Genomic DNA, 23,760 nt, shown 5'->3' with positions numbered 1-23,760 from the left:
CCCCGGGCAACGTGCGGGCGGGGACTGGGCGGGGAGGAGCCGGCCGCCGCGCCCGGCAGGGGGCAGCCGCCCGCCCTCAGCGCCGCCCGGACCCGGACTGCAACGGCGCGGGGCGGGGCGCGCGGACGCGGGGCAGCGGGAGCCGAGCGCGCGTCCGGTCCTCCTGCTGCTGCTGCGGCGGCGGCGGCACGGAGTGGGGGGGAGAGCGGCCCTGGGTTCAGCGCACGTCCTTGTAAATCAAATCCTGGTGCAGAACTTCGCGTTCGCTTTTTGGTTGTTGCTTCGCTCACACGTGTCATCTGCCGCTACTAGAGCTAGGTAAAGGCCGAAGGAGAGGAAGATAGCATTAATCCACGGGGTTTAAAAATTAAGAACGGGGAAATAAAAAGCTTTAGAAAGTGAACTTCTACTTTTTCTCCATGAAGCAGATAACGGGCAGCGTGAAGGTTAGCTGCATTTCCCGACCTTCCGGGCAGCTGCTTCGGCAGAAGTATGAAAACCCGTAGCAGCTAACGTTGGCGGCAGCACTGGGGCACAGCCTGTATAAAGCTCAGCACCTCTCGCACAAGTAACGGCTGAAGGCGCATCAGTGCCAGAAATGACGGGCAGCGCCGATGGAGCCGGCGCCGCCTGAATGCCTGCAGCCAGGCAGAGGTGAACTCTCGTTGCTGCTCGGTTACCTGAGGAGCCGCCTTGCTGCCTGGGTTACTCCGGGTACCTTTCAGCCGCAGATCTGTGCCACGCCGGCTCCCCCTGCTGGCTCCGCTCGCCTCGCTCCGAACTCACTGGGCCGTTCAGATGGAGCCCATCGGGCTCCCGTCGGTCCCAGATGACGGCGGGTCGGTGCTGTGTTCACCTGCAGGCACTGCGGTGATACAAATAAATAAAGCGAGGCAATAGGTGAACTCGAATTAAGTTGCTTCTTTATATTACGGCTATCTCCTCCTTAAGGTTACTTTTTTCTAACAATGTTTATTGGAGCTCCTTGTTTGTTGGCCCAGGAAAACTGCTGTACTTACCAGCACAACTCATCTTCCTTAGTGATCACTGTCATACCCCAGAAACAAAAGGGAAAAAAAGGAACTGGAAGACATTCTTCCAATTTGGAACTGAACCACTACTGATTGTTTTTAAGTATTTTTTCCAAACAATTTTTGCTATCATCTTGCACAGTAAGAAAAAGGAAATCCTGATCTGCTAAGCTTGTTCCAGCAGTGTGATGGTAATCGATGCCAAAGGCCACAGCCGTGCCAAGTTATAGCAATTGTTTGTTCCATTCCATCCACAAAATCGACTGCCTTGTTCTACATGAAAATAACATGGTTTGACATGATTTATTCCTGAGAAGTCTGCAGAGGCTGCTCCTCATCACCTTCTCAGTGCTCTGAAATGGCTGCTACACGCAGCCTGTAATTCTGTAGCATTGGATTTTAAAGCAGCTGCACTGTAATTCTGTGTCCTCCTGTTCAGTCAAAAAACGTTGGCCCTTTCTCAGTCTCCCAGGACTTCACCCTCCCACACAGCCTTTCAAAAATAGTTGTTAACAGCAACTTTCATAGTGTTCTCTGAGCATCTCATAGAGCAAACCAGCAGCGCAAGCTGGAAAGGTGTTCTACTCTCTAACCTCATCTCTTTCTCTTGGCTCAAGCTCTTCCTCTGGATGACCTTTGTGAAGGGCAGGACATCTGAGCCTCTCTTCTTTGTACCCTCAAAGGGTTCACTAATTCTGATGGAGCTCCAACCTATGTCTTAAGCATATTAAGTATAAGGCCATATATTAAGTAAGCGTTGGAAAAAATAGTTTCAAGACTGACAGCAAGACCGGACTACTGAGTTTTGTTGATACAGGAGTACAGTATTTGCAGAAGAGAACAACTGAAAAGCTAAACTAGTCGACACATCTGACAAATCGTGGTGTATCTGTATCACCTGCGTGGCCCTCTTTTTACAGAATATACAACCAATGTTTGCATTATGAATGTCGCTTTCATAAATAAATATTTAACTATACAACAGAAAATATTATGCTTAGCTAATTATCTAATGATTTTTCTAAGATGCTGTGCCTTTTTATGCATTTTAATGTTCCAATGCACATAGTTTAAATAATATTAGTCAGCCCTCCACAAACAAATTGCTAATTGAAATATTCAGCAAGGATTCAAGCTGTCTGCTTCATTTACACTTATTAGACATAATACAATTCAAATTCTAGCATCTAAGACACTAATAAGCTAAGCTACATTCCAGCTTAACGACTTATTTTGATGTAGGAGTACTCATCCTCTGGTGGCTTGAAGGAGATTTTGCAGGGTGTTTTTTCCCCCCTCATCTGTCTGTTCTGTTTAAATATTTAGTGAAGAACAAGAATCTCTGATTTCCCAAGGGGAAGTTACGTGCTTTAAGTGTCCCCCATTACAGTGATCTTTTCTTCAAATGCTGATGCCTTCTTTTAAAACCTCCTGGTTTAGTTAGGTTGCTCCTTACCAGTATAGGAGCTATTCTGATGAGAGTTACAGCATTAACGCTTTCCCAGCAGTGCCTGGTAGGACTGGATGATCTTTTCCAACCTTAATGATTCTCTGCCTGGTGTTTTGGGCAAGCTGCAGCTGACATTTTCCTCACCTCTCCTCAGCTTGCACCTGTTTTCTAGTGGGGAGATTTTTGTCCTTTCTGTGGACAGCATCTCAGAAGCCAAAGATTTATCATCTGCTGGGAATTTTTAACTTTTTGTGAGAAAAGATTTTCTTAAATCCATTAAATATTGTTCGTTATCTAATAATTTTAGCTTTTCAAGAACTCAGATGGAATAAGGCAATTTCAGTTACTTAATTGTTGCCAGTATAAATATTCTTACTAAAGATACTTTGGCTCTTCCTGCTGTTATTTCTGGGAGGCCCACCTGTTTGACTCTTAAACACAAGAATGGACCTTTTCACACCTTTATCAGTGAAAATCAGAATACTACACAGTACTGTGTGCCATTGGACAGTGCTGTTTTCTACACTTCATAGTATGTTCATAAAGTCTTACAAGATAAAAAGAAATCAATAATTTGTTGTAATCAATAATAATGTTATTTGCTTTGCATCACACAGGAAAGGGCAAAGCCAGGCATTACAGATATACAGGACAGCAAAGCACACAGACAGTATGAATCACCATAACAAACCGTTAGCATAGACAGCAGTTGTCATTGACCATCACCTTTTTTTGGGTGTGATACAGGTTTTTAAAGTTAAATTTGAAGGTGGCTGAGGTAACTTGAGGATATGTACAGCTGCAAGATGAAGAGCAGAAGTTCCTTTTTTGGAATATAGAAAGATAAGAACCTTGTGTATGGAGAAAAGAGATAAGAAATATACATGCAAAAAAGAGATGGTTGACACAAGCAAAGCCATTGGCTAAAAATGAGTTGCATATCAATCCTCTAATTGTGAAAAAACAATTGTGAATAAATTGTCTTTGCCAGTTAGGAAAATGAAGCTAAACAAAAATACCAATTACATAAAGGCTGTATGTCCATTGAAAAATGTATGCAGATCAGAGAAGCCTGCTAAGCAGAAAACATCAGCGTATTTAGATCCATTATGAATGAGAGAATTTGTTTTTGAGGCCAGGAAGGATTGTAGGATTGTCGTATTAGAATAAATAAAGTGTCCAGAAGCATGATTAAAAGCATTACTTTGGACTTAGGGGTATTAAACATCTGGACATAAGTGGTGTTACACACAGACTGACATTTGGTCAGGAATAGTCTTCTCCAGTGCAGAAAAATAAAACAAGTAAACCAGTGGAACGAAGGCTGCAATTGAATGTGTTTGTGTGCAAGATTGCTTACAAAAATAAAAAGCTGTGAAAGAACGTGAATTGAAAACCAAAAATTGGACAGTAGCCGTAACAAAATGAATGTTGCAATGATAGCAATGCTAACAGAAGACAAGAAACATAGCTATATGAAATTGGTAGTGTTTTTATTATGTTTATTCTAGTAGTGGTGCTTCCACATTCAAGTTGAAGGATTGATTGCAACGCTGTCTGTTCTGCTTAGTAATTTCTATTGTACGTTACCCAGTCATGTTCTCGAAAGTAAACGTTGTATGTTAAGAGATCAGTGCTGTCAGTGACTGTACCTAAGGCAGGAGCTATCTGAAGGGCCACTTTTGTTATGTCATGAAGCATACGTGTTCTTACTGTAAAAAGCCGTTGTTCTACCATTAATTGTTTTTGGAGTTTTTTCCCCCCACTGTCATTCTCATTACAAATATTCTTCTATGAACAAGCATTAATGAAGATGCAACCATCTATCAATACAGAGGGAAATCTTACATGTTCTTCTCAGCTCCAGCTGCTAACAGTAATGTAATGCCTTCAGAAAAACGTGCATCTGATTTCAAACGTGATCTGAATCTCTTTTCCCACAGGATCACAGCTAAAACTCTATTAACTGCATGATGAACTTTCACTAGATGTATTTTACAGGTGGATATTGCTAAAGTTAGTAACACAATAAAGCAGGAGATTAATTATATAACATGGTAAGAGATACTTGGAACACCACCATGGGCATAAAGCATTACTGTTAACGTTGACCTATTCGAATTACATACAAGGAACAGAACTTTTCTAGTCTTTTGCATTGCACATTCCTAATTTTACCTAATCTTTTGGTTTTCAGTGAAGTTCCAAACATTATTTTCAGTCAATGCCTATGAAGTCTGTTCTTTCTAGAAAACCCTGTGTATGGAATCTCCATAATTGCTGTGAAATCATCTTAACTACTTATTCTGGAAGGAGTTGGAGGTGACAACTACCTGCTGTTACAGAGAAACTCTGAGCCAAAATGACACCAAAACACTGGTGTGTTCAGGAGTGTACGGCTAAATACTGAAGACAACTAAGATGCCAGAATAAACTTCTGGAAGTTAAATCCTTTTAACTTCCTTTTACTACTCTTACAATCAATTAAGACCTGTAATTTACTGTTTGTTGAAGCAGAGTCTTATAAAGCTGAAAATGACTCACAGTTTGCAGCTGCAGAGACCTTAGTCACTTCCCTTCATTCTGTTGGAAAAATTAGAAAGCTTCTCTCTGCACGTACATTCATTCTATTGAACGTAAATTGATAGGATTTTGTTGCAGCATGAAACAGAGGGAGACTATTTCTGATGAGTACCAACTTCTTTCTGATTTTTGGTTAAACGCACGCATGCAGTTTTGATTTTAAGCTCTAAATACAGTCCGCTAATTTTGAAACCGCAACATGTTTTAGTAAAACAGGTTTGTCCAGTTGGGTCTTTAAAAGCCCAGGGATGGAGGCTGCACAGTACCTCCGGTCCCAGGAGCAGAGGGGGATAATCCCTTCTCTCAGTCCAGCAGCTGCACTCCTGTGAGTGCAGCACAGGATGCTATTGCCTTTCTTTGCTGCCAGCTCGTGCTGCTGACCTAAATTCAACCCTTTTCAGTAGAGCTGCTCTCCAGCTAGCCAATCCCTTTAGCTCTCATTTCAATTCTATTAGAAGGTGATGTTGCTGGCCTTAAATTGGAAGTTTGGTCTCCGAATTCAGTGTTACTAAAGCTGGAATAATTTTGCTGTTGAATAACTTTGCTCCCATCCTTCTTCCATCCCTTTCTGAGTAGCATTTGTGCTTTTAGCATTGCTAAATAATGATTGCTCCTTTGTATGCCAAAGAGATAACAAACACGTGACACCTGAGTCATTAGTAACATCAGCACTCATCAGTAAATTAAGCATACTGAGACACCCAATGAAGACAAAAATTAAATACTGCTATATGAGAAATACGCTGCAGAGAATAGGACTGTGGGAAATGCTGACTTCAGGAAGGAAGCCATCAATTGGAATTTTATTTTTTAACCAAGTCTCTTAAAAAAGTAAGGATCTGCAATACCAGGTTGGTAGGAGAGGTGGGGAAATGAAAGTGCTCCCCCATAGGTGACCTGATCTATTCCCAGACCATGCTTTGCACTACCTGCCTGCCTAAGAGCCTTCTGCATATATGTCCTAAGGAGTGGAAAAAAAGAGAAAGGAGCTGCAGTCAGACCAAGCCTACAGTTAGCATAGAATATATGGATGGTGGTTAAAGGAAGAGTAAAGCAACACAAGATATTTACCCTAATATCTCAATCTAGCATGTTCAAGGCCCTCCTGAACCAAACAACATCTGTGTTCTTTTTTTTTTTTTTTCCTTTTACAACTTATTTCCTGACTGACCACAAAGCACACTGAGGTCCCTGTCTTCCCTGACGACACAGGCCTCACTTCACTAAGCATCTACGATGGTGATCCTCGCTGCCAGGTACATCGGGTCCTTTTGATATTTAAGCTCATCCACCAGCTGAAACAGCCACGGGAGAAGTGGGAGATAAAGCAGCAGCAATGGAACTACAGAACTAGAGGACAGACTTCTGCAAAATAGCAAAGTATGATTCCATAATACCTAGCTCCCCAATTTAATGCCTCTAAATTTAAGTGTCATTTACAGGAACATATTTGCCAAAAATTTTGTTGCTAACTTACTGCAGTAATTTTACATATGAGGACAGGAACCTAAAAGCTCACCAATTTCAGTGGAATCCCACTCAGGACAGTTAAAAGCAGATAGCTGCCTGGAGTGCCATCCAACAACTAATGAAATCTTACGATCTTATCTAACTTTCTTTCATGTGCCTCTTTGGGAAATAACTACTTAAATAGCTTCATTATTAGTTTTCAGTATATGAGATGATGGTGTTTAAGTTTACCTGGAGAAATAGGAACTTCTTCCTTCCCTGTTTGTATTCTCAAAAAAAAAAAAAAAAAAAGAGTACTCGCAGTCCCACCTATCTGCTCTCTCTAATGAGGACTCAACAAAAGCCACAGGCTAGGATTAAAAGCAGGGAAAAAGTAAGGGGGGGATAAGAAATCCCGCCTTGTCGCCTCCTCCTGCCTTCCCTGCTACTTACAATTAAAACGGACATTTCCTTCTAAGTGTAAGATGATTAAGACGTCACAGGAGTTGGAATTCCCCTTCTCACCTTTTTAACTCTCCCCAGGTTGTTTTTTTTTTATGTTTTCAGTTTTTTTGCAGAAGTTGCTATAACACTACGACCACAAGACCTAACTGGACTTATCTGGACTTTTTTTTTAGTCCTAGTGTTTTGAAAATACTGGACCCATCTTCATTGCTTCACACATACATGCACACACACTGCTTAGTTCTTCCACTTACAGTTCAAGATTTCAGAACTCCCAAGTGCACAGAGCAAAGGAAAAGACCCCAAACCAGTTCTTCCTCCACCACCCACCCACAAAAGATTTCTGCTCAGTACATGCACATTTCAGTATCAGAAGACACAGACATGGCACTTCTGTAAAGGAATATTCTACATCAGCCCACTGAAAGTCTTTGAGCTCAAACAGTAGAGCTGTGAAATTAATTTCCCAGTTGATAAATACACAGCGTTGAAACACGTGTGCAGTTTACCATTCTGCAGGTGGAGCACTGCATGGAGGTGACTACTTCTACCCTTGGGACAGCCAACCACTAAGGTGAGCAGATCTGTTACAAGTGAGTTAGGAGAGAAACAGCAAGTTGGAGGCACGTTCCTTATGACACCGCACAAAGAACTTTCTCTACAGCTCAGTAAGCATAGCACAGAGGTTGTGTAGCTCAAGCCTTCAAGAAACTAGAAAAGAATTTAAAAAAAAAAAAAAAGGCAAGCCTTACAAAGAAAAGGCCCAATTAGCACTAAGACCTTTTTCCTCTTCCTAACTTTTAATTGTAGTGCATCAGCAAGTCTGACTTTTCCTGTGCTAATTCAACTTTAGACGACCTTTTTCTTTCCTACAGGATGGGAACTGTTACTACATATTTGAAGACAGGTTGCTGAGAAAAGGTGGGACAGGGCCCAGGAACTCTGCAGGTGACATACCTACCTCCTGTCACTGCTGGAGAACTGGCCACAAGTGACCCAAGCACTTGGAATGTCAACAATCACAACCAAGGCACCCATGTTTGTAGCTGAAGAAAGCTCTTAACAGTGAGAGACATGTGGTGGAGGGTTTCTTTCAAAGGGAGATCCTCACCAATTACGTTATGCAAGCAGTCTGCATGTGAAGTTGTAGCACCTGATCAAGTTTGGCACCAGGCATGGGAATTTTAGTAATGCTTTGAGCTAATTCTTGTACTGTTTTCTATGGCTTTTTTTTTTTTTTACTATACTATTTTACTGATTTTATTTCAGACACAGCACTAATGAAATGTTCCTTACAAAAAGAGAACACCACTGCTCAAGCAGTGCTCATGTGGCACTTTCCTCATGAACTGATGACAGCCGCAGTAAAATCATTCTGAAGGGTGTGAAACTCATCCAACTCTGTAACTGATACATTGTTCATCAAAACGAGTTGAATTTTACCACATTAAGAAAAAGTCTCAGCTCTAAGACAGAGATACAGAAACCAGTTCATGCCTAAACCGACGACATGTTCTTCCGAGACTACAGTCCATAGCAGGCATCAGAGCACATCCAGAGCTGATTTGAGCAAAATTCTCTCTTAGAAGTTCCTGAAAAGAGGCAACATGCAACATCCTGCCCCACCCCGCTGCTGGTTCTCCACTTGCAGTTACAACACCTCCGCTCAGGAAGTAGTGCAGCCACGCAACCTAACTCCCTTCAATTCATTCTTATGACTTGTACCTTTAAAGACAGACCACTCTGCCAGTGCACTAAAAGCTGCCCTAGCAGTGGGAAGGAAGTGTCACCTAAAAGGGTTTCAATTTATTTTCAGGCCAGCTACATCCTTGGCCTGTACTGCAAATGACAGCATCAATCATTGCCATTGGAAGCACTATTTTTTTTTCCTTCCTTTTAAAACAGGCAACCAACAACTTATTTTCCCAGTGAAACAGAGTTACACAAATGGCTTTGTATCAAATTTGAAAACACCTCAAAGTCGATGAAAGCCAAATTCTAGAGGGAGACAACAGGGGTAAAAAAAATATCAAATACACATGATATTTTAATACAAAATATTAGCTTTTTTTTTTTTTACACAAAAGTCAGTTTTTTTAAAATATAGAACCTTAAAAAAAATGAACAAATTGCTATCCACACACTATAAACACTTCTTTGTGCTCAGTTTGATCAAGTTATCAGAACAATTTAAACACCAGTCCATAGTTTAAACACTGCCTTGAAGTTTTATGAAAACTCTGCCGCACTCTGCACTACCATTGTATGTACAGCGTGAAGCGCCTTCTTTCAGCTTTAATACCATAGAAGAAACTGTTCAGTTATCAGGTTCTTTGTGCAAGGATTTCACATTCTACTCATGCTCATGACAGGTCTGCATTACACTTCAGTTGCACTGGTATGAGCAACCACATGTAATTCTGTGAATGTTCACTGTAAGAATGTCCATTACATGGGTTGAGATACATATTCTGAAAGTACAAGTTCTTCAGCTAGATAAAAGAAAACTTGGTATTGTTAGTTTAGGGGAAATGCTAGCCTGATTAACCAGAACTTAACAATTGCTAAGCACTGAAATGAATTTTGATTTCTCAAAGTTGAATAAAAGTAATTAACTATCATATTTTCATAAAGATGGGCTACATAGCAGGTGCATCACAGGATGATACGTAATCGCCCATTTTTTGAACCCAGAAACAGGAAAAAAATTTCCCTTTAAGTTGGAGGTCTTAAAAGGTCTTGTTTTAACTGCAAATCATCCACAAGTTGCAGGCTGTTAGCCAAGTAGATTTAGGATGATTTACTTGCATTACAGTAATTTACACAATTGAACTTTATGCATACAGTACAAAACTATGAACAAAAAGGTGAAGCAAACTTTTTTATTTATATTCAGGTAAAAACATTAACCTGATGAAGTAAATTATTGCAGATTTGAGAAATCAGCACATAAAACAGTTGGACAGAGCATTGCTTACAGGTGCTTTATCTGTGTCAAAAGACAAAGGCTGAACTGTTTGATCCAAGCTAGCGCTGAGGGGAGAAAAAAAACCTACAAAAGTAACCCAGAACTTAGATCAAGAACAAGAAAACTGTTTACTCAAACAGGGAATTAAACAATTAATTTGTCTTTTAAAAAAACTTTACATCAATTCAAAATGCTCTGGCCTTACCACAATACACACTGGCCAGCCCAAACTGTTGGGACTTGAACTACATGAAAATCTTCCCAGCCTCTAGTAAGAGGCCTCTGCTGCCTGAATCACTGTGTAAACAGCTCTGGAGCGCCGACTGGTGAAGACTTCCACCAGTATATCCTACCACTACAGTAAACTATGCTATAAGAAAGATTCTACCTAGTTACAAAGGCTGAATTATATTGACAATATATATTTGATTTCAGTAAAATTTAAATTATCTGAATCAGAGAAAGAGGCATGGAGCAATTAAATGCTCACACGAACCAAAACATAACAATTGTCGAATGTTGCACACAAAAGAACCAAGTGAATTGCACATCAGACAATACATGAGGATGGGTAAAATTAGAGGCAGGTGAGGGTACACAGAACTAGTCTACTAAACTAGATTTGTCAAATACATGGTGTATTTTAATTTCTGTACTTATGTACAAAAGTTGTCTTTGGAGGAAAAATTTCAGACTTCAGCTAGATGGATACACACAGCCCAGTATTAAACTGCACAGCGACATTTATTGTTCCAGCCTGGAAAAACATCCCTTTTTAAATTTCACACAGCAAAGCAAGTTAAAAACTTCACTCGTCAAATAAATGATAATTTAAACAAGAACTTGCTAAAGAAACCTTGTCACAACAACTTTTTAGGGCCTGAACATTTTAAGTCCATAGGGGCCTTTAATGAATATCAACCAAGTGTCTTTGTTTATAATCTGCAAGCCGTTTTTCTACAACAAGAAGGCGTAACACGTTTCCTTGACTCAGGTGATATATTTAGAAAAGAATCATGAGTTTCTCTTTTGCTGTAACAGGCAGACATTGCATTTTTCATTGTGATCAGGAAAGATGGAATGACTGCTGCCCTTCTCTTGCAGCTATCAAAAGTTTTTCACGCATTATCTCAATAGTTGAATAGTCCGGCAATTTGAGATAGTTCACACAAGTCATTACTGAGGGCAAGAAGTCATCAGGATTCTCTGTAGACTCAAATGTCTTCCGTACAATTGTCAATGGAGGATTCAAACTTCGAAAGCCTATTAACAAGAGAAGAGATTCAGAATGACAGAAGCACGGATTTCACAACTGAGTTCAGTCAGTGCTTTCAGAAGTAGTATGTGACTTCACAAGGCTATAGAGCAAGCCAAGAATCCTTTCTGTGGATTAGCTTCCCAGCATTAACTGTGGAAGAATTTTTGTGTTAAAAACACTACACATTATTTCAATATGCAGTTTCTAAGATCATCTGAAGTTATGGCTGCTGTATCTCATTTTCTCCAGCAATGGTTTTTGTACTTGTAATCCTCAATCCTGTCTATACTGTCTCTCCAAAAAACTGCTTTTTTTTTTTCCTTTTAAATCAACTTTTATTTAACAAATTCTTTCTTTAACTAGAAAAAACAGAGAATTTAAGTAATTGAGATAGATTGTTTTTACTTGCAAAACATTCAGCCAAAAGGGTGGCAAAAGGTATCTTCTAATGATCCCTAGCAAAGACAGTGAATTCCTCAGGTGTTTCCCCCTCACTCCTCTTGTCTAAATTCTGAAATTCAGAAGAGGAGTAATTAAAGTTTATCATTATGCTAGTACTTGTTTCTTTGCTAGATAAAAACATTTGTTTCCAGGAAGTAACACATCATTTTGTTGTCATCACAGCTTAAAATATACACCTGTTATCAAACAAATATAGTACTAAGAATTTTTGCTTTTGTTTAAATTAAGTCTAAATTATTCTTGTCCTCTAGGAGATTATCTGGTAACCACGAGAGAATTGCTCAAATAAAGTGATGAGATGAATGCCAAATTCATGATATAATTCTACCTGCATCTATCCAGACAATTCAAAACCTAGAAACAGCAAACATACAAAGCTGTAAAATAAGCAATTATTTTATTTCCACCTTACTGAAGTAATCCACTTATTCTGAAAGACACCACTCATTTCCATTTGATGTACAGCAAAACAGAACCTACCTCCTACTGGCAGCCTGGGACTACCAGTCACAAACTGAAGAAACAGTCTCTGCTGCTCACTATCAAAGCTACTGAGAATTTCAAAGAGATACTTCACTGCTCGACTAAAGAGAAAAAAAAGACAACTTCTGTTCAGAGTGAAAACAATTGCATATTTCAATACATATATATTCCAAATACATTCCATAATTCCCATTGCTTAAGTGTGTATTTAAAATAGATTTAAAACTAGACTAACACCATATTACCTGTCATGTGTATAACCGTGATCTGGCCTGCAACATTCCATTAAGGTCTTGGCATCCCATGTGTCTGTTTTGCTGCCACATAAGAGTTGCTCCAACTGTAAAGTTTAAAAAATATTTTTCCCCTTTAGAAAGCAATGCAGAGTTAATAACATCTGTTCTAACAGCTACTGCAGTAGTAAGAAAATATTCTCCTTTCTGCAATAGCTTGCTACAGAATGCAATGCGTCAAGCCCAGTGACAGCCTCATTTGCTGAATGTGCCCTTGCACCACCACGTGAAATGTGGCACATTTTACAGCAGACAGCTGCTCTCAATAAGTAATTTATACTGGAGAACTGAAAACTGCCAAACCACCTTAACATTTGACATATTTTGCAAGTTCACTGACATATAGGGAATAGAAAGGACAGAGTATTTACACTCATTTTGATGTGTTTTTGTTGATGGTGGTTGTTTGTTTTTTTTTTTTTTTTTTTTTAGTTTTTTTGCTTAGTTGTTTGTTTTCAGAAAACTGCTCCCTTCTCAGAGAGAAAAAGCAGTAACAATTATTAGGTGTTTCTGTCAGCAAGGTTGTTGGATTAGTTCTTGACTTGTTTTTTTGAGGGGGTAAGAGCAGCGTTTGTGTTTTGTTGTCGTTTTCCTTTGTTTTACTTCAGCTTACTGCACCTGCTCTTTCTATGCACTTGGGCAGCTGACAGGCTATAGCCAAAACACAGAAGGACATCTGTAGAAGCTTTCAATGTTAAGTTCTTTATAATTACTTCGGAAGGGTTTATAAGTTATGAGCAACAGAACTTAAGATCACCCATGATTGCCCTATTAAAGATGAGATATCTTACAACTTACACTACTCCTGCTGCTTACTTTTCAATTGTATTTGTAGATAAGCAATGGAACAACATTAACATTTGAAAATTTACAATCACAAAATAGGCATTAAACTAAAACAATGACAGAACAGAATCCCATGTATCACAAGTACTTTAAAAAGGAGAAGCTTGAGTAGGGCACGTCTCAAAAAGAGTTTATTTTTTTACTACCTTTACATTTGCTAGAGAAAAACGGTAGTATTTCTTCAAAGTAGTACCAAAAAAGTTGTAAAGAATCACTACTAGCTGCAGATCTAAGTTTTAAGAAACCTTCACAATGCAAAGCATCAAGAACAAAGATTTTACGTGAAGGCTTGGCTGAAAGTTTTAGAGCATGCATTTCTTCCTGAAGTCAAAGGTGTGAGCTGATGAAGATAGGCAAACCCCTGGAAATACAACCTTTAAATGAACTCCCCAAAGGCAAAGTTCTAAAATATTCTCTTTTCTAGTCCAGACAGCCCTAGCTGTGTGTCTCAATTCAGTCTGCTTAAGAGCATAGGAATTTTACAAGAAAGTTAATGTGATGGGAGCGGAAAAAAAAAGGCATGAAGACCAACTATCCTATTCTTTAACTCCACATACAGACCCATAGCCATTAGGAGGTACTGCAATGAAGGGAATTAAAGTTTCCATAACAATACAGAACAAGTATACATAAACAGAAGCCTTTTTTTGAGAAAAGCTAGATATACTCAACTTTCAAGAAAACTGCATTTCTCATAATAAAAACTGAACAGAAATCTCAAATATTTAAATAAGCATTTTTAAAGACCATTCTACTACTTTTTACCAGATGTTTGTATTAAGACATACCCAGAGCATACATATATGGCAATCAGGTTTAAGTGTATTCTTAAAGAATGCTTTTACCAACCTCCTCAGGATAGAAGTACTGAAGATGACTGAGGGGGAAGACTGACTCAAATCCATCTCTGAAAGAATCAAACTGTCTGGCAACACCTTCATTAAGTGCCCAGAATATAACCAACTGCAAAGGAACAGCAAAAAAGTTACTAAAAAAACTGAAGTGCAGAATGATCACAACTGTACAGAAGACTAGAGCTACAGAAAATAACTCCAGGTAAGTCTGGTCATATAGTCAGTGCAGTTGAAGCAATGTTTGAACATAAATTCATGGGGCTGTTCTACAGCATTGCCTCACTTTGCCTTAATTCAGAAGATTGTACTGTGGCCTGTGTGCAGGTGCAGCATAACACAGTTGCAGAGAATCTCTTCTGCTAATCTACAGTGACAGGCCGCACAAGTCACTTGAGTTCAAACAACCCTCATATCTAGAATACTCTAAATATGCAACTCAAGCCAAGTGTAAACAACTCAGCTTTTATTCTTGATAAAAATAAAGCTAACATTTGGAACTCAGAATAGCTGGTTAAACTGATCCTGTCCAACAAAATATTTTCAAGCAAATCTAAATCTCTTTCAAGAGATTAAAACTCTGAAGTCCACAATTCAAATTAAACCATTTCCTAAATACTTCTTACCCAAAAAAGCATACTTGTAAATATCCATTATAGAAAAGTCTCACTAATGTAAGCCACAGGATTTTAAAGCAAGGTGTGTTGACTAGGATTCAAGAAGTTGGACTTTGGGGTCAATGAGTTTTTGGTTTATATAAACTAGTACAGAACAGAAGCAATCAGAAAACTACTGCTGTTCCCAGTTCATGAGAATGAACTGAAATACATACAGAAATAAACTGCTATGAACTAAGGTAAGGAAGAATTAAAATGAAAAACTTTGTAGTCCCAGCTTTGCTTTCTACGTACTCTGAGATACTCCTCCAAATTGTGGATGGTGACTGGTGTATCTTTTCCCCCTTTTTTCAGCTCTATATTAGGAAATCCAGGAAGTGTGAAATCCAGCCCGAGATCCTCCACTGAGCAGCCATTCATAGTCAGAGTTTCCAATGCATACTGTAGACTTTCTTTGGTCTAAAAAAAAAAAAAAGAAAAAAAAAATCCAAAGTGAAAACCAGTGAGAACAACTTATTCATGTTAACAAAAAGTTATGCCTTCTGAAACAGTTTCAACCAGTATTTCTATAAAAATATTGCTGTTACAGTACTCCTTGCCTTTCTCTATATTTATCGTACAGAACAGTAAGCCAAAATAAACCAAATAAACTCAAACAGTAAATCCAGCAATTCTAGAATTACTTCTCACGTCTTTTATTTAGAAATACTGCTGCAGGAGAATGAGGTGTGTAACATGTTAGACCTCTTGGCTATGCTTTTTCCTTAGAATAGTGAATAGCGTTCATATTTAGCATGCATACGGACATTTTTCAGCTTCTATCCACCAGGTTTCTCTAACTTGCTGATAAATTAAAAGCAGTGATCAAGGAGAAAGAGTGAGACAAAGAAATGAAGAGGAACTGGCTTTAGATGTTACTGTTTGCCGCACGGGAGTTGGGCCAGATGACCTTCTAAGGCTCCTAATTCAAACATATCTACAATAACGACAAGCCACTGAAACTGTAATATCAAAACTGTTCCTTTAAATAAAAGTTATCACTACTACCAACACTAATAAGCATTATCATACTCACACTTACGTCTACTACAAAATCCAAATGCATGCAAAGATGTACTCTTCCTTCCCTAGAGTTATTTTCCTACCTGTGTTTTGTCCTGCTCAAGTCTTTTCTTTTGTCTTACAATATCTTCAAGGTGATATATTGATTTGGCTACTACTGGATCGATACTGAACAAGTCATGAGACGTCAAAGAAGTTTCCTGGCGTAACATCCATTTATAAAAAGGAAGTCCAAGAGGAAGATCCACCTGTGAACCAAAACATTCAGTACTGAACTGTTAGACTTTACAAATGTGATTTTTCATTGTTTTCTCTTGACTACATCTACATTCTATTTAGTAATTCATAGTTCTCTCACATACCAAAACAGTGTTTTTACCCAAGATATTTGCCACTGAGCAAACAGAACTGACTGCTTAGAGCATATGCTTTAGATTGCCCAGCAAGGTAGCAGGCAGTATAATAATGATTCCAAAGTGATCCTGAAATAAGACTGGAAAGACTGCAACACATAGCATGCATTTGCTTATTCTTTCCTCACTGTCTTAATGTTAAGTTCTTCAATATGCACTAACCTTTTCCCATCAAAAAGCTCAGCTGCATTTCTCCAACTAAACTACCAGAGCTGGAAATATTCCTTGCAACTTTAACGCTACATTTCTCTCCCCAGTGAAAAAAATAAAACAACCTATATCCAATTTAAACCCTTTAGAAGAACATTTTATTTTGAACTCACCAGTCTAAAATCCATGATTGCCTTAGCCATTAGTTTTCCCAGAAAGCGGAACTTCATTTTAACTTTTGCAATGTGAGCTGGCTTGGCTGTTCTACCAAAAGGAAGTGCAAAAAGGCCTTGCAGATTATGAATATACTTGGTACCTTCTTGGCTTCCTGGTGAGGAAGAGAAGGGGACAGAAAGGAAGTAAGTTCAACATATACACCAAGAGATTCATTCTAGACAAGAAGCTACCATGATTATAGCCTAAAACACATTGTAAAATTGAAAGAAAGAATTTGTAGTCTTACAATCAATATAAAAACAAAGTTGTAAAGGTAGTAAAACATTTACCTTTTGGATTGGCTAAAGTTACTTCTTCTCCCCTCCAAAGGCCTAAGTCTGCTCTCTGTAGTTCCTGAGATACAAGTGCATAGAACTCTAGTGTAGGGCCCAGGCCTGTGCCAACCTTCCAAAGAGAAAGAATGCAGGGAGAAGGAAAAAGGTGGGGGGAGAAAAATAAGTAAGTAAATAAGAGTCCATTCGATCAGTTTGAATATCTAAATTCTTACTTACACTAAGAAATGTAACTCATGATGAGCTATAAGACTGCTGCAAGAAGCCTCTAGAGAGTATAACTATACTAGTAACAATTACAAAATAATTGAAATAGCTTAGAAAGAGTGAATAATAAAAATGGAAAGTACTATTTACCACCTAATGATCATAAAAAAAATGCAGCTTCACCTCAAGTTAGAAAAAAATATATTCTTCACAATAAGACTGATCATGAAATTTAGCACAACACGTCAGAAAGTTTCTTCTAGCAACTAAAAATCATAACCAAGTGAAGGAGGGATAATTAAGGATTTTGCAGAACAGCAGTGGGAAGGATCAAGAGTCTGACTGGGTCATTCTAGGAAAGTTGTAGCTTTTTTAATTAATCTTCAATAAAAAGGAGTTAAATTAGACTGCATTGACATTACTTACTTCATTCTCATACTGGATTTCCAACATGGCTCTTGAACTGCCTAGATCCTGCATCACAGATTCTGCCTGTTTCAACAGCTCATCTCTGTTCACAGTGCGCTACACATTAAAGAAGTTTTAAGTAGTGAAATTATGTCTGCAAGCCCCAGATCCAAAGGCAGTTACAACAGGAAAAAAGTTGGTTATGCAAGCTTTTCCACCCCATTCTAGCAGTTCCATAATTCAACAATTCTCAAATAATTTAATAAAATGATCGTTTCTCCTATATCAAGACTAATAAGCAATGAAGTGTTCCATTTAAATTAGACTATATCTTACAGTTATATCAACATAACCTAACAGGTACTTATTACTCCTGCTAAGAATCGGACAGAAGGACTACAAGTTAGTAAAGAAGTGCTATTATGCAATGTTACATACCCTAAACTAACACAGTGTGAATAGAAAACTGGTTAGAGATGCTCAAGGCCAACAACTTAAGGAAACATTTCTATCCTGCCCCCATATATTCCCTAGTAGGATAAGTGGCAAGCTTAGAAAAATAAACAACCACACACCATGGGGATCCTACATGTTGGAAGCTATGGTCTGATTAAGCTAGATTCTCACTTTTATTCTCTCCCAAAGGTTTTCAATACAGCAGATCTCAGATTAAAATAACATACACTCAAGGCAGACAGCCCAAGACTCCCTCAGTTCTAAGTAGTCACAGCGTGATTTCAACATGTTGTAACAACTCTCCCAGAATAAAGATGGTGTTTCCGTACATTCAGTGTTGCCTCTACATCCTATCAGCAGAAGTATTCTACTTCTATCCAAAGGAAATCAGTTAACAAGCAAATCTACAGAAGTCTCTAACCAAACCTAAAGCTTGAATTCTTGTTGTACAGTTTCAGAAGTTGTAAAGAATACAGCTCTAAATTAAGCAGGATGTGAAGAAGCAACAAAGTACACTCTAGCCACTTCTGCCATCTAATGGCAGATACCTAGAAGACATCATGCTTTCTACTTGGGGACTTTTAAATGAACGAAAATAAGCCTCCTCTTCATCTGTATGCTACCAGAAGTGATGTTTTAAAATAAATTTGCTCGCAATTACATTCTTAACAGCAATAAAACAAATAAATCACACATTCCATTTTGAAAAAACACATACACCTACTTTTTTCCTGTCCAGTCGTGGTGCCACTCTGCTATCCTGAGAATCTGATTGATTGATTTCTGGATTAGTATCCAGTAGTCTTTGCATGGCTCGATCACGATCAAAAGCAGTTACATAAAACAGCATTTGTCGGGTATCAAATGGAAAGAAAAATGGGCTGCAAAGAGCATTGGATTAATTAGCTAGGATTCAACTACCATTTATGGCTAGAACAAATGCAGTATGCCTGAAGCTAACGCTTTATTAGATACTAGTGAAAGCAACCTCCCAAATGGTTTTGTGGTGATGCTCATGAGAAAGTCTAGAGATTAAATATTAATATGGAATTTTTTGAAAAATCTAGGAAAAATTTACACCCTGATATAAACAACAGTAACAAATTCTCAAATGCCACGGCTATGAAAAGACTGTGCAGCTTCCTTTTACTTGTTCAAACCTGTTTTATGGTTAGTAAATCTAATTCACATAAAAGATCTTAAGAATGTGGCTTCAGCTCCTGTATTTGGAGAAGAAAAATATTTGCCCAAAATACACATCTGCATTTAGTTCAAGTTATGCAGCACAGGTGTAAAGTGTAAACATTCATCCAAGTGCCACTACATGACTTGTAAGATTTCTGTTCCTTTTACTTCCCCACAGTACTTTCAAAAGCATAACACATCCTGTACTTGGGCTGCCCAGTTAAGAGAAGTACTGAATTAAAATTAGAAATACTATATTGTAAGTCATTCATACCATGTTTTTCCAAGTTCTGTCAGCCAAGTTGGTATGTTTCCTGTCATAATTACCAGTGGATCTTGAAGCTGTCTATTTGCTTTTGCTGTCAGTTTACTGTTGATAAATTCTGAAGTTGGAATAATCTCCTTGCATATTGCATTCTGTGATAATTAAAGAACAACATATTTCGAGTTAAAGAAATGCTGGAAAAATACACAAGTCTTTTTACAGACTTCATGCTTCTAATTGCCTTATTACAGGAAAAAAAGGTTTCACTGTCATTTTGGTCACGCAGGTCATACAGAGCCTGACTTGTGATCGAGACTGAGCAGACTTCTACCACACTTTTTCTTTTCAGGAATAGTGTTACCATTTAACTTAAGGAAAGAAAAAAATGTGTTCAACACACTGCAGGTAAGGCTGGCTATAAGAAAACATAGCTTTCATGTTACTTTTTTTTGTGTGTGTGGTTGAGGGTAGGTGTCAAATTTAATGGATTTATGGACAGTTGCTTATATCAAGTATGAAAGATTTTAAGTGCTCTACTCACATCATACAAATAATACCAGTATCGACTGATAGCATGTAAAACTCTCAAAAGAAGAATAACATCTAATGAAGGATCTTCAAATGTTATGTTTTCAGGAGGAGTAGATATGAGGTAAACTTCTAAAGGATTCAATACTGAAGGGCATACACCATCTAGCAGGAGAAAAAAATTGTTATTGAAACTTAATAGTGAAACGTTCAAAACTTCTTTAGAAGAAACTTAAGTAGTTTTAGTTATTTATACAGCATTCATTCAGACAACACACTTCCATTAGACAATTCCAATTACATCTTTTAGTTTTAATGTGCACATTCATACATGCTTATGTGTTTAAAACATTTTATGCTTTAAAAACAAGAAACAGGTGCCCAACACTCTTCCTCTCCATTCTTTCAGCAATTTCACAGAAATATTACATCAGCAACATACTCACCATGCCACAATTCGTCATGCTTTTTAGAATTCCTAGGTGAGGTTTTTGTGGGAGCAGTTTGAGCTCTTCCTCTTTTACCACCAACGCAGTCTTTGTTACCATCTTCATCCTCCCGTACAGGTTTGTACCTAAAATGTAATTTAAGTTTCTATTAAGATTTTGTGTTTGTTGTTCTTTTTTTTTTTTTTTTTTTACTTACAAGGAAACAACAGTTGCAGAACTTAGTTGATTGAATTACTGTAAATTTACTTTTGTGACAGCTAAAAAGCAGAAAAGGTAAGAAACTCCCAAGTAAATGAGTTACATTCAAGTTTTATACATCTCTCTCGCATTGGAAAAGTTGTCCTTCCTCTAGCAAACTTACCAAATGGTATGTGTTTTTGTCCAAATCCCAGCTCTTCCTAATGGGTTGCTTTCATCATCAGTCGATTCCCTTTCCTCCTCAGCTTGCAAACTGTACAGCTTAACTGCTTGATACACAGTCATATTATATGGTAGCAAGTGATCCCCAATGTAAAACTGCAATCTATGTCTCACGTTCCCTGAATTTAAGAATTGAGCAGCCTGAACAAAGCAAAACAAAGAACCACACAAGTTAGGCAAACTTATTGCTAGCTTCTCTTGGAGATTTTCCCCACACCATCCTCTCTCCTTCCCCATTGGGAAAGCTTACCAAAGATTCATCTATTTCTTCATCTGACCCATCATCATCACTATCCTCATCATCTTCTCTAACTCTTCCATAACCTGAGGCAAGAGCAGGAAAAAAGCACATATTTAACAGGAAATTTTGGTCTTTTTGTACACGTAAGTACCCCACTGTCTAAAACAGTTCCAAAATACATATAAATATATAAGAGTCACACACTTTAGAACAAATTTCAGTGTCAACATTCACAGCAAGCTCACTTTATAGCCAATCTGACAGTCAACTTATATTATATACAAAAATACATATATTTTTTAATATTTCTGTATTTAATTATATTTCTGTAATTAATTAGATGGAATTGTTTCCAAGCAGGAAAACTTTGGCTCATAAAATGGTAGATTTATTTTCAGCCTTGCTTTACCCCCCTGTGAACGAGATACATTTACAGGTACCTCACACTTTCTTCAATAGAATTCTCACAGGTTTCTACGGACTCAACACTATTAACAATAGAGACTATCCTAAGAAACAAATTACCCCCCTCAACCATATAAAGGTATTAATACCTCTAACAACAAGATATCTTTCAATGGCTTGAACCAAAGCCAGAGGATCAATCTTCACAGGTCCACCTTTCCACTGTTTCACATTAGCACAGTCTGGATGTCTTTGCAGCTGGCATTTTAACTGATGTGTATTGAAGAACTTTAAAGCTTGAGATCCTCTGTTAAGAGAAAAACTCAAAATAATTTATGAAAAAAGTTGCCACAAAGAATCTATTAATAATAACTGCATTAAAAAGGCTTATACATGCATTTGAGAATTCACTTGTCCAGATGATACTTCAGTCTATTACTATAAAAACATGCTATTAAGATTTAGATCAACAGATCAAGGGTTGAACAGTATAAGAACTCCCGAATCTAAATTGGCCAGTCTTACTTCCAAAGGAATCTGCATGGATTAAGAGAAAGCCCAGTCTGAGATCTGATCATAATATGGCCTACTGAGCATCACTGATGTGTGAAGTTTTTCAGTGGTCAAAGAATTTTAGAGCTGTGTTGACCTGCAGTGCAATAAGGATAAGAACCAGGGATAGAGAATGCAAGCATTTCACTCTCATGCGTTTTAATAAGTTAAAGAGAAATTGAAAGCTTGTTTTCCTTGCTAAACATAGTTCACAGATTCCATTTCACCATGCCAACTGTCAATACTTATGCTAACTAGTTGTATACACAAATATCTCATCTTGGACTGCTTCTATTCCCAGGTACTAGCAGAAGACTAACTCAAAATTTCCAATGACAGAACACACATTAAGACTAGCCAGTCAATCAGCGCTGCTGTAGTCTGACTTTCCATGGTTAGCTTTCAAAGAAGCAGAATTTTGAATTTATGACTGGCAATTTCAACTTTCATAGTTATTTCATTTTTTATACAAATAGTGCATATTGGGAAGCACTGCAAATAGTCTACGCTCTGTAGTCTTACAAAAGCTAACATCAAGACCTCAAAGTATTAGAAACAATGCTGCATGCATTCAATTTCATGTTTGTTTTTCAAATAGTTTCACAAAAAGCAAGTACTGAACTTTAGTGTACAACACATTAAAACCTATAGTGTGAGGCTCAGAAAGATCTATTGTAATTGAGATCTTATCACAGTTGTTGATTAAAACCACCACTATTTTCTACACTCCTTCCCTAGCAGTCGAAAGAGTATGCCTATCATAGAATTCAGCTTTTCGATAGCTATTTTGATAATAAATACTTTCAGACTTGCAGTACTGAAATGAATTACTAGATTCTATACAACAAAAGAAACTATGTTGATTTAATATGGAAAATTACTGAAATCAGAGAAATAGGCTTTCAGTAGTTCCAAGTCTTACTAAGAACACAACTGGATTCTGAATTTATATTACGAAAGAGGGCACATCTACAGTTACTTTAAATTATGGTGACAGCTAACTGTTGCCATTCAACTACTTCTACTGTTCTCTCAGGACAACAGAACCTATCTGAATAATCAAGCTGAACACTGCTTCACTAAAGCATATCACTGCTTCACTAAAAATATCAGCGTCAGCAAAACAGAAATTACTCCTTCTAGCATTGGTTACAAGTGTATGGAAGACGTGAATTTTTAAATTTCAGAGATTGCTTCCAACCTAAGCCTAACAGGAAGAAGTTTCAAGATGTCAAGCAAAGATGTAGATACGATCTCTCTCATGTTGAACAAGATCAGAATTCTCCATTACCTCTTGAAATTTTTAGTGCTGAAACAAAGTTCAGAAAACAAAAGCTTCCAACAAAACCGTTACCTGAGCATTAATCCTTACCTGCTCCCTGTTCCATTTCCACTGGGGAAGTCATGCACTTTCACTGGAAACTGCTCCATCTGACTGAGGCAATTGTTCATTTTATGGACTAATGCCAACAAAGGTGCATTTTCTAATGGCTCTAATCTTCCAAGGGGTTCTTCTCCAGGAAGCTAGAATATATTCAAATGTTTTAGTTACATGTTTGAATTAATTCACCTTAAGCAACTTACACCACAAGTTGTTCACAAAGGAGGTGAAAATTTAGTGTTCTCACTTCAGGTATCAGTATCAGAACAGCCAGATGACAGTACATGTATATGAAAGATAATGCCTCCAGAACGCACTTCTCACTTTTACTACTCCAGTTTAGAATTAATAGCCCTGCAGATTTGAAGAATTC

At 38.0% G+C, this 23,760-nt stretch overlaps 1 protein-coding gene across 8 annotated transcripts in view; it reads right to left on the bottom strand.

Annotated features, from left to right (window-relative positions):
- Nucleotides 1–9,846: 9,846 nt before the first annotated feature.
- Nucleotides 9,847–23,760, bottom strand: part of TRIP12 (thyroid hormone receptor interactor 12) — a 68,048-nt gene continuing 54,134 nt past the window's right edge. For 6 of the 8 annotated variants that reach the window (XM_048955638.1, XM_048955641.1, XM_048955645.1 and 3 more), the window contains 17 exons: nucleotides 23,379–23,530; nucleotides 21,604–21,776; nucleotides 21,059–21,132; nucleotides 20,750–20,949; nucleotides 20,386–20,513; nucleotides 19,953–20,104; nucleotides 19,421–19,563; nucleotides 18,686–18,842; nucleotides 17,524–17,622; nucleotides 16,888–17,002; nucleotides 16,555–16,709; nucleotides 15,902–16,066; nucleotides 15,051–15,215; nucleotides 14,138–14,251; nucleotides 12,395–12,489; nucleotides 12,147–12,250; nucleotides 9,847–11,209 (listed from right to left, as the gene is read on the bottom strand). In XM_048955638.1, coding sequence (XP_048811595.1) covers nucleotides 11,013–11,209; nucleotides 12,147–12,250; nucleotides 12,395–12,489; nucleotides 14,138–14,251; nucleotides 15,051–15,215; nucleotides 15,902–16,066; nucleotides 16,555–16,709; nucleotides 16,888–17,002; nucleotides 17,524–17,622; nucleotides 18,686–18,842; nucleotides 19,421–19,563; nucleotides 19,953–20,104; nucleotides 20,386–20,513; nucleotides 20,750–20,949; nucleotides 21,059–21,132; nucleotides 21,604–21,776; nucleotides 23,379–23,530 — 2,388 coding nt within the window. In that variant the 3' untranslated portion in view covers nucleotides 9,847–11,012. The remainder of the gene's footprint in view (nucleotides 11,210–12,146; nucleotides 12,251–12,394; nucleotides 12,490–14,137; nucleotides 14,252–15,050; nucleotides 15,216–15,901; nucleotides 16,067–16,554; nucleotides 16,710–16,887; nucleotides 17,003–17,523; nucleotides 17,623–18,685; nucleotides 18,843–19,420; nucleotides 19,564–19,952; nucleotides 20,105–20,385; nucleotides 20,514–20,749; nucleotides 20,950–21,058; nucleotides 21,133–21,603; nucleotides 21,777–23,378; nucleotides 23,531–23,760) is intronic. The other 2 variants (XM_048955640.1, XM_048955643.1) reach the window with 1 other exon arrangement.

The sequence above is a fragment of the Lagopus muta genome, chromosome 9 (genome assembly GCF_023343835.1).
Source record: "Lagopus muta isolate bLagMut1 chromosome 9, bLagMut1 primary, whole genome shotgun sequence".
Classification (NCBI taxonomy): domain Eukaryota; kingdom Metazoa; phylum Chordata; class Aves; order Galliformes; family Phasianidae; genus Lagopus; species Lagopus muta.
The sequence above is the reverse complement of the archived record's forward strand: the minus strand, read 5'-3'. Positions and strand labels throughout refer to the sequence as shown.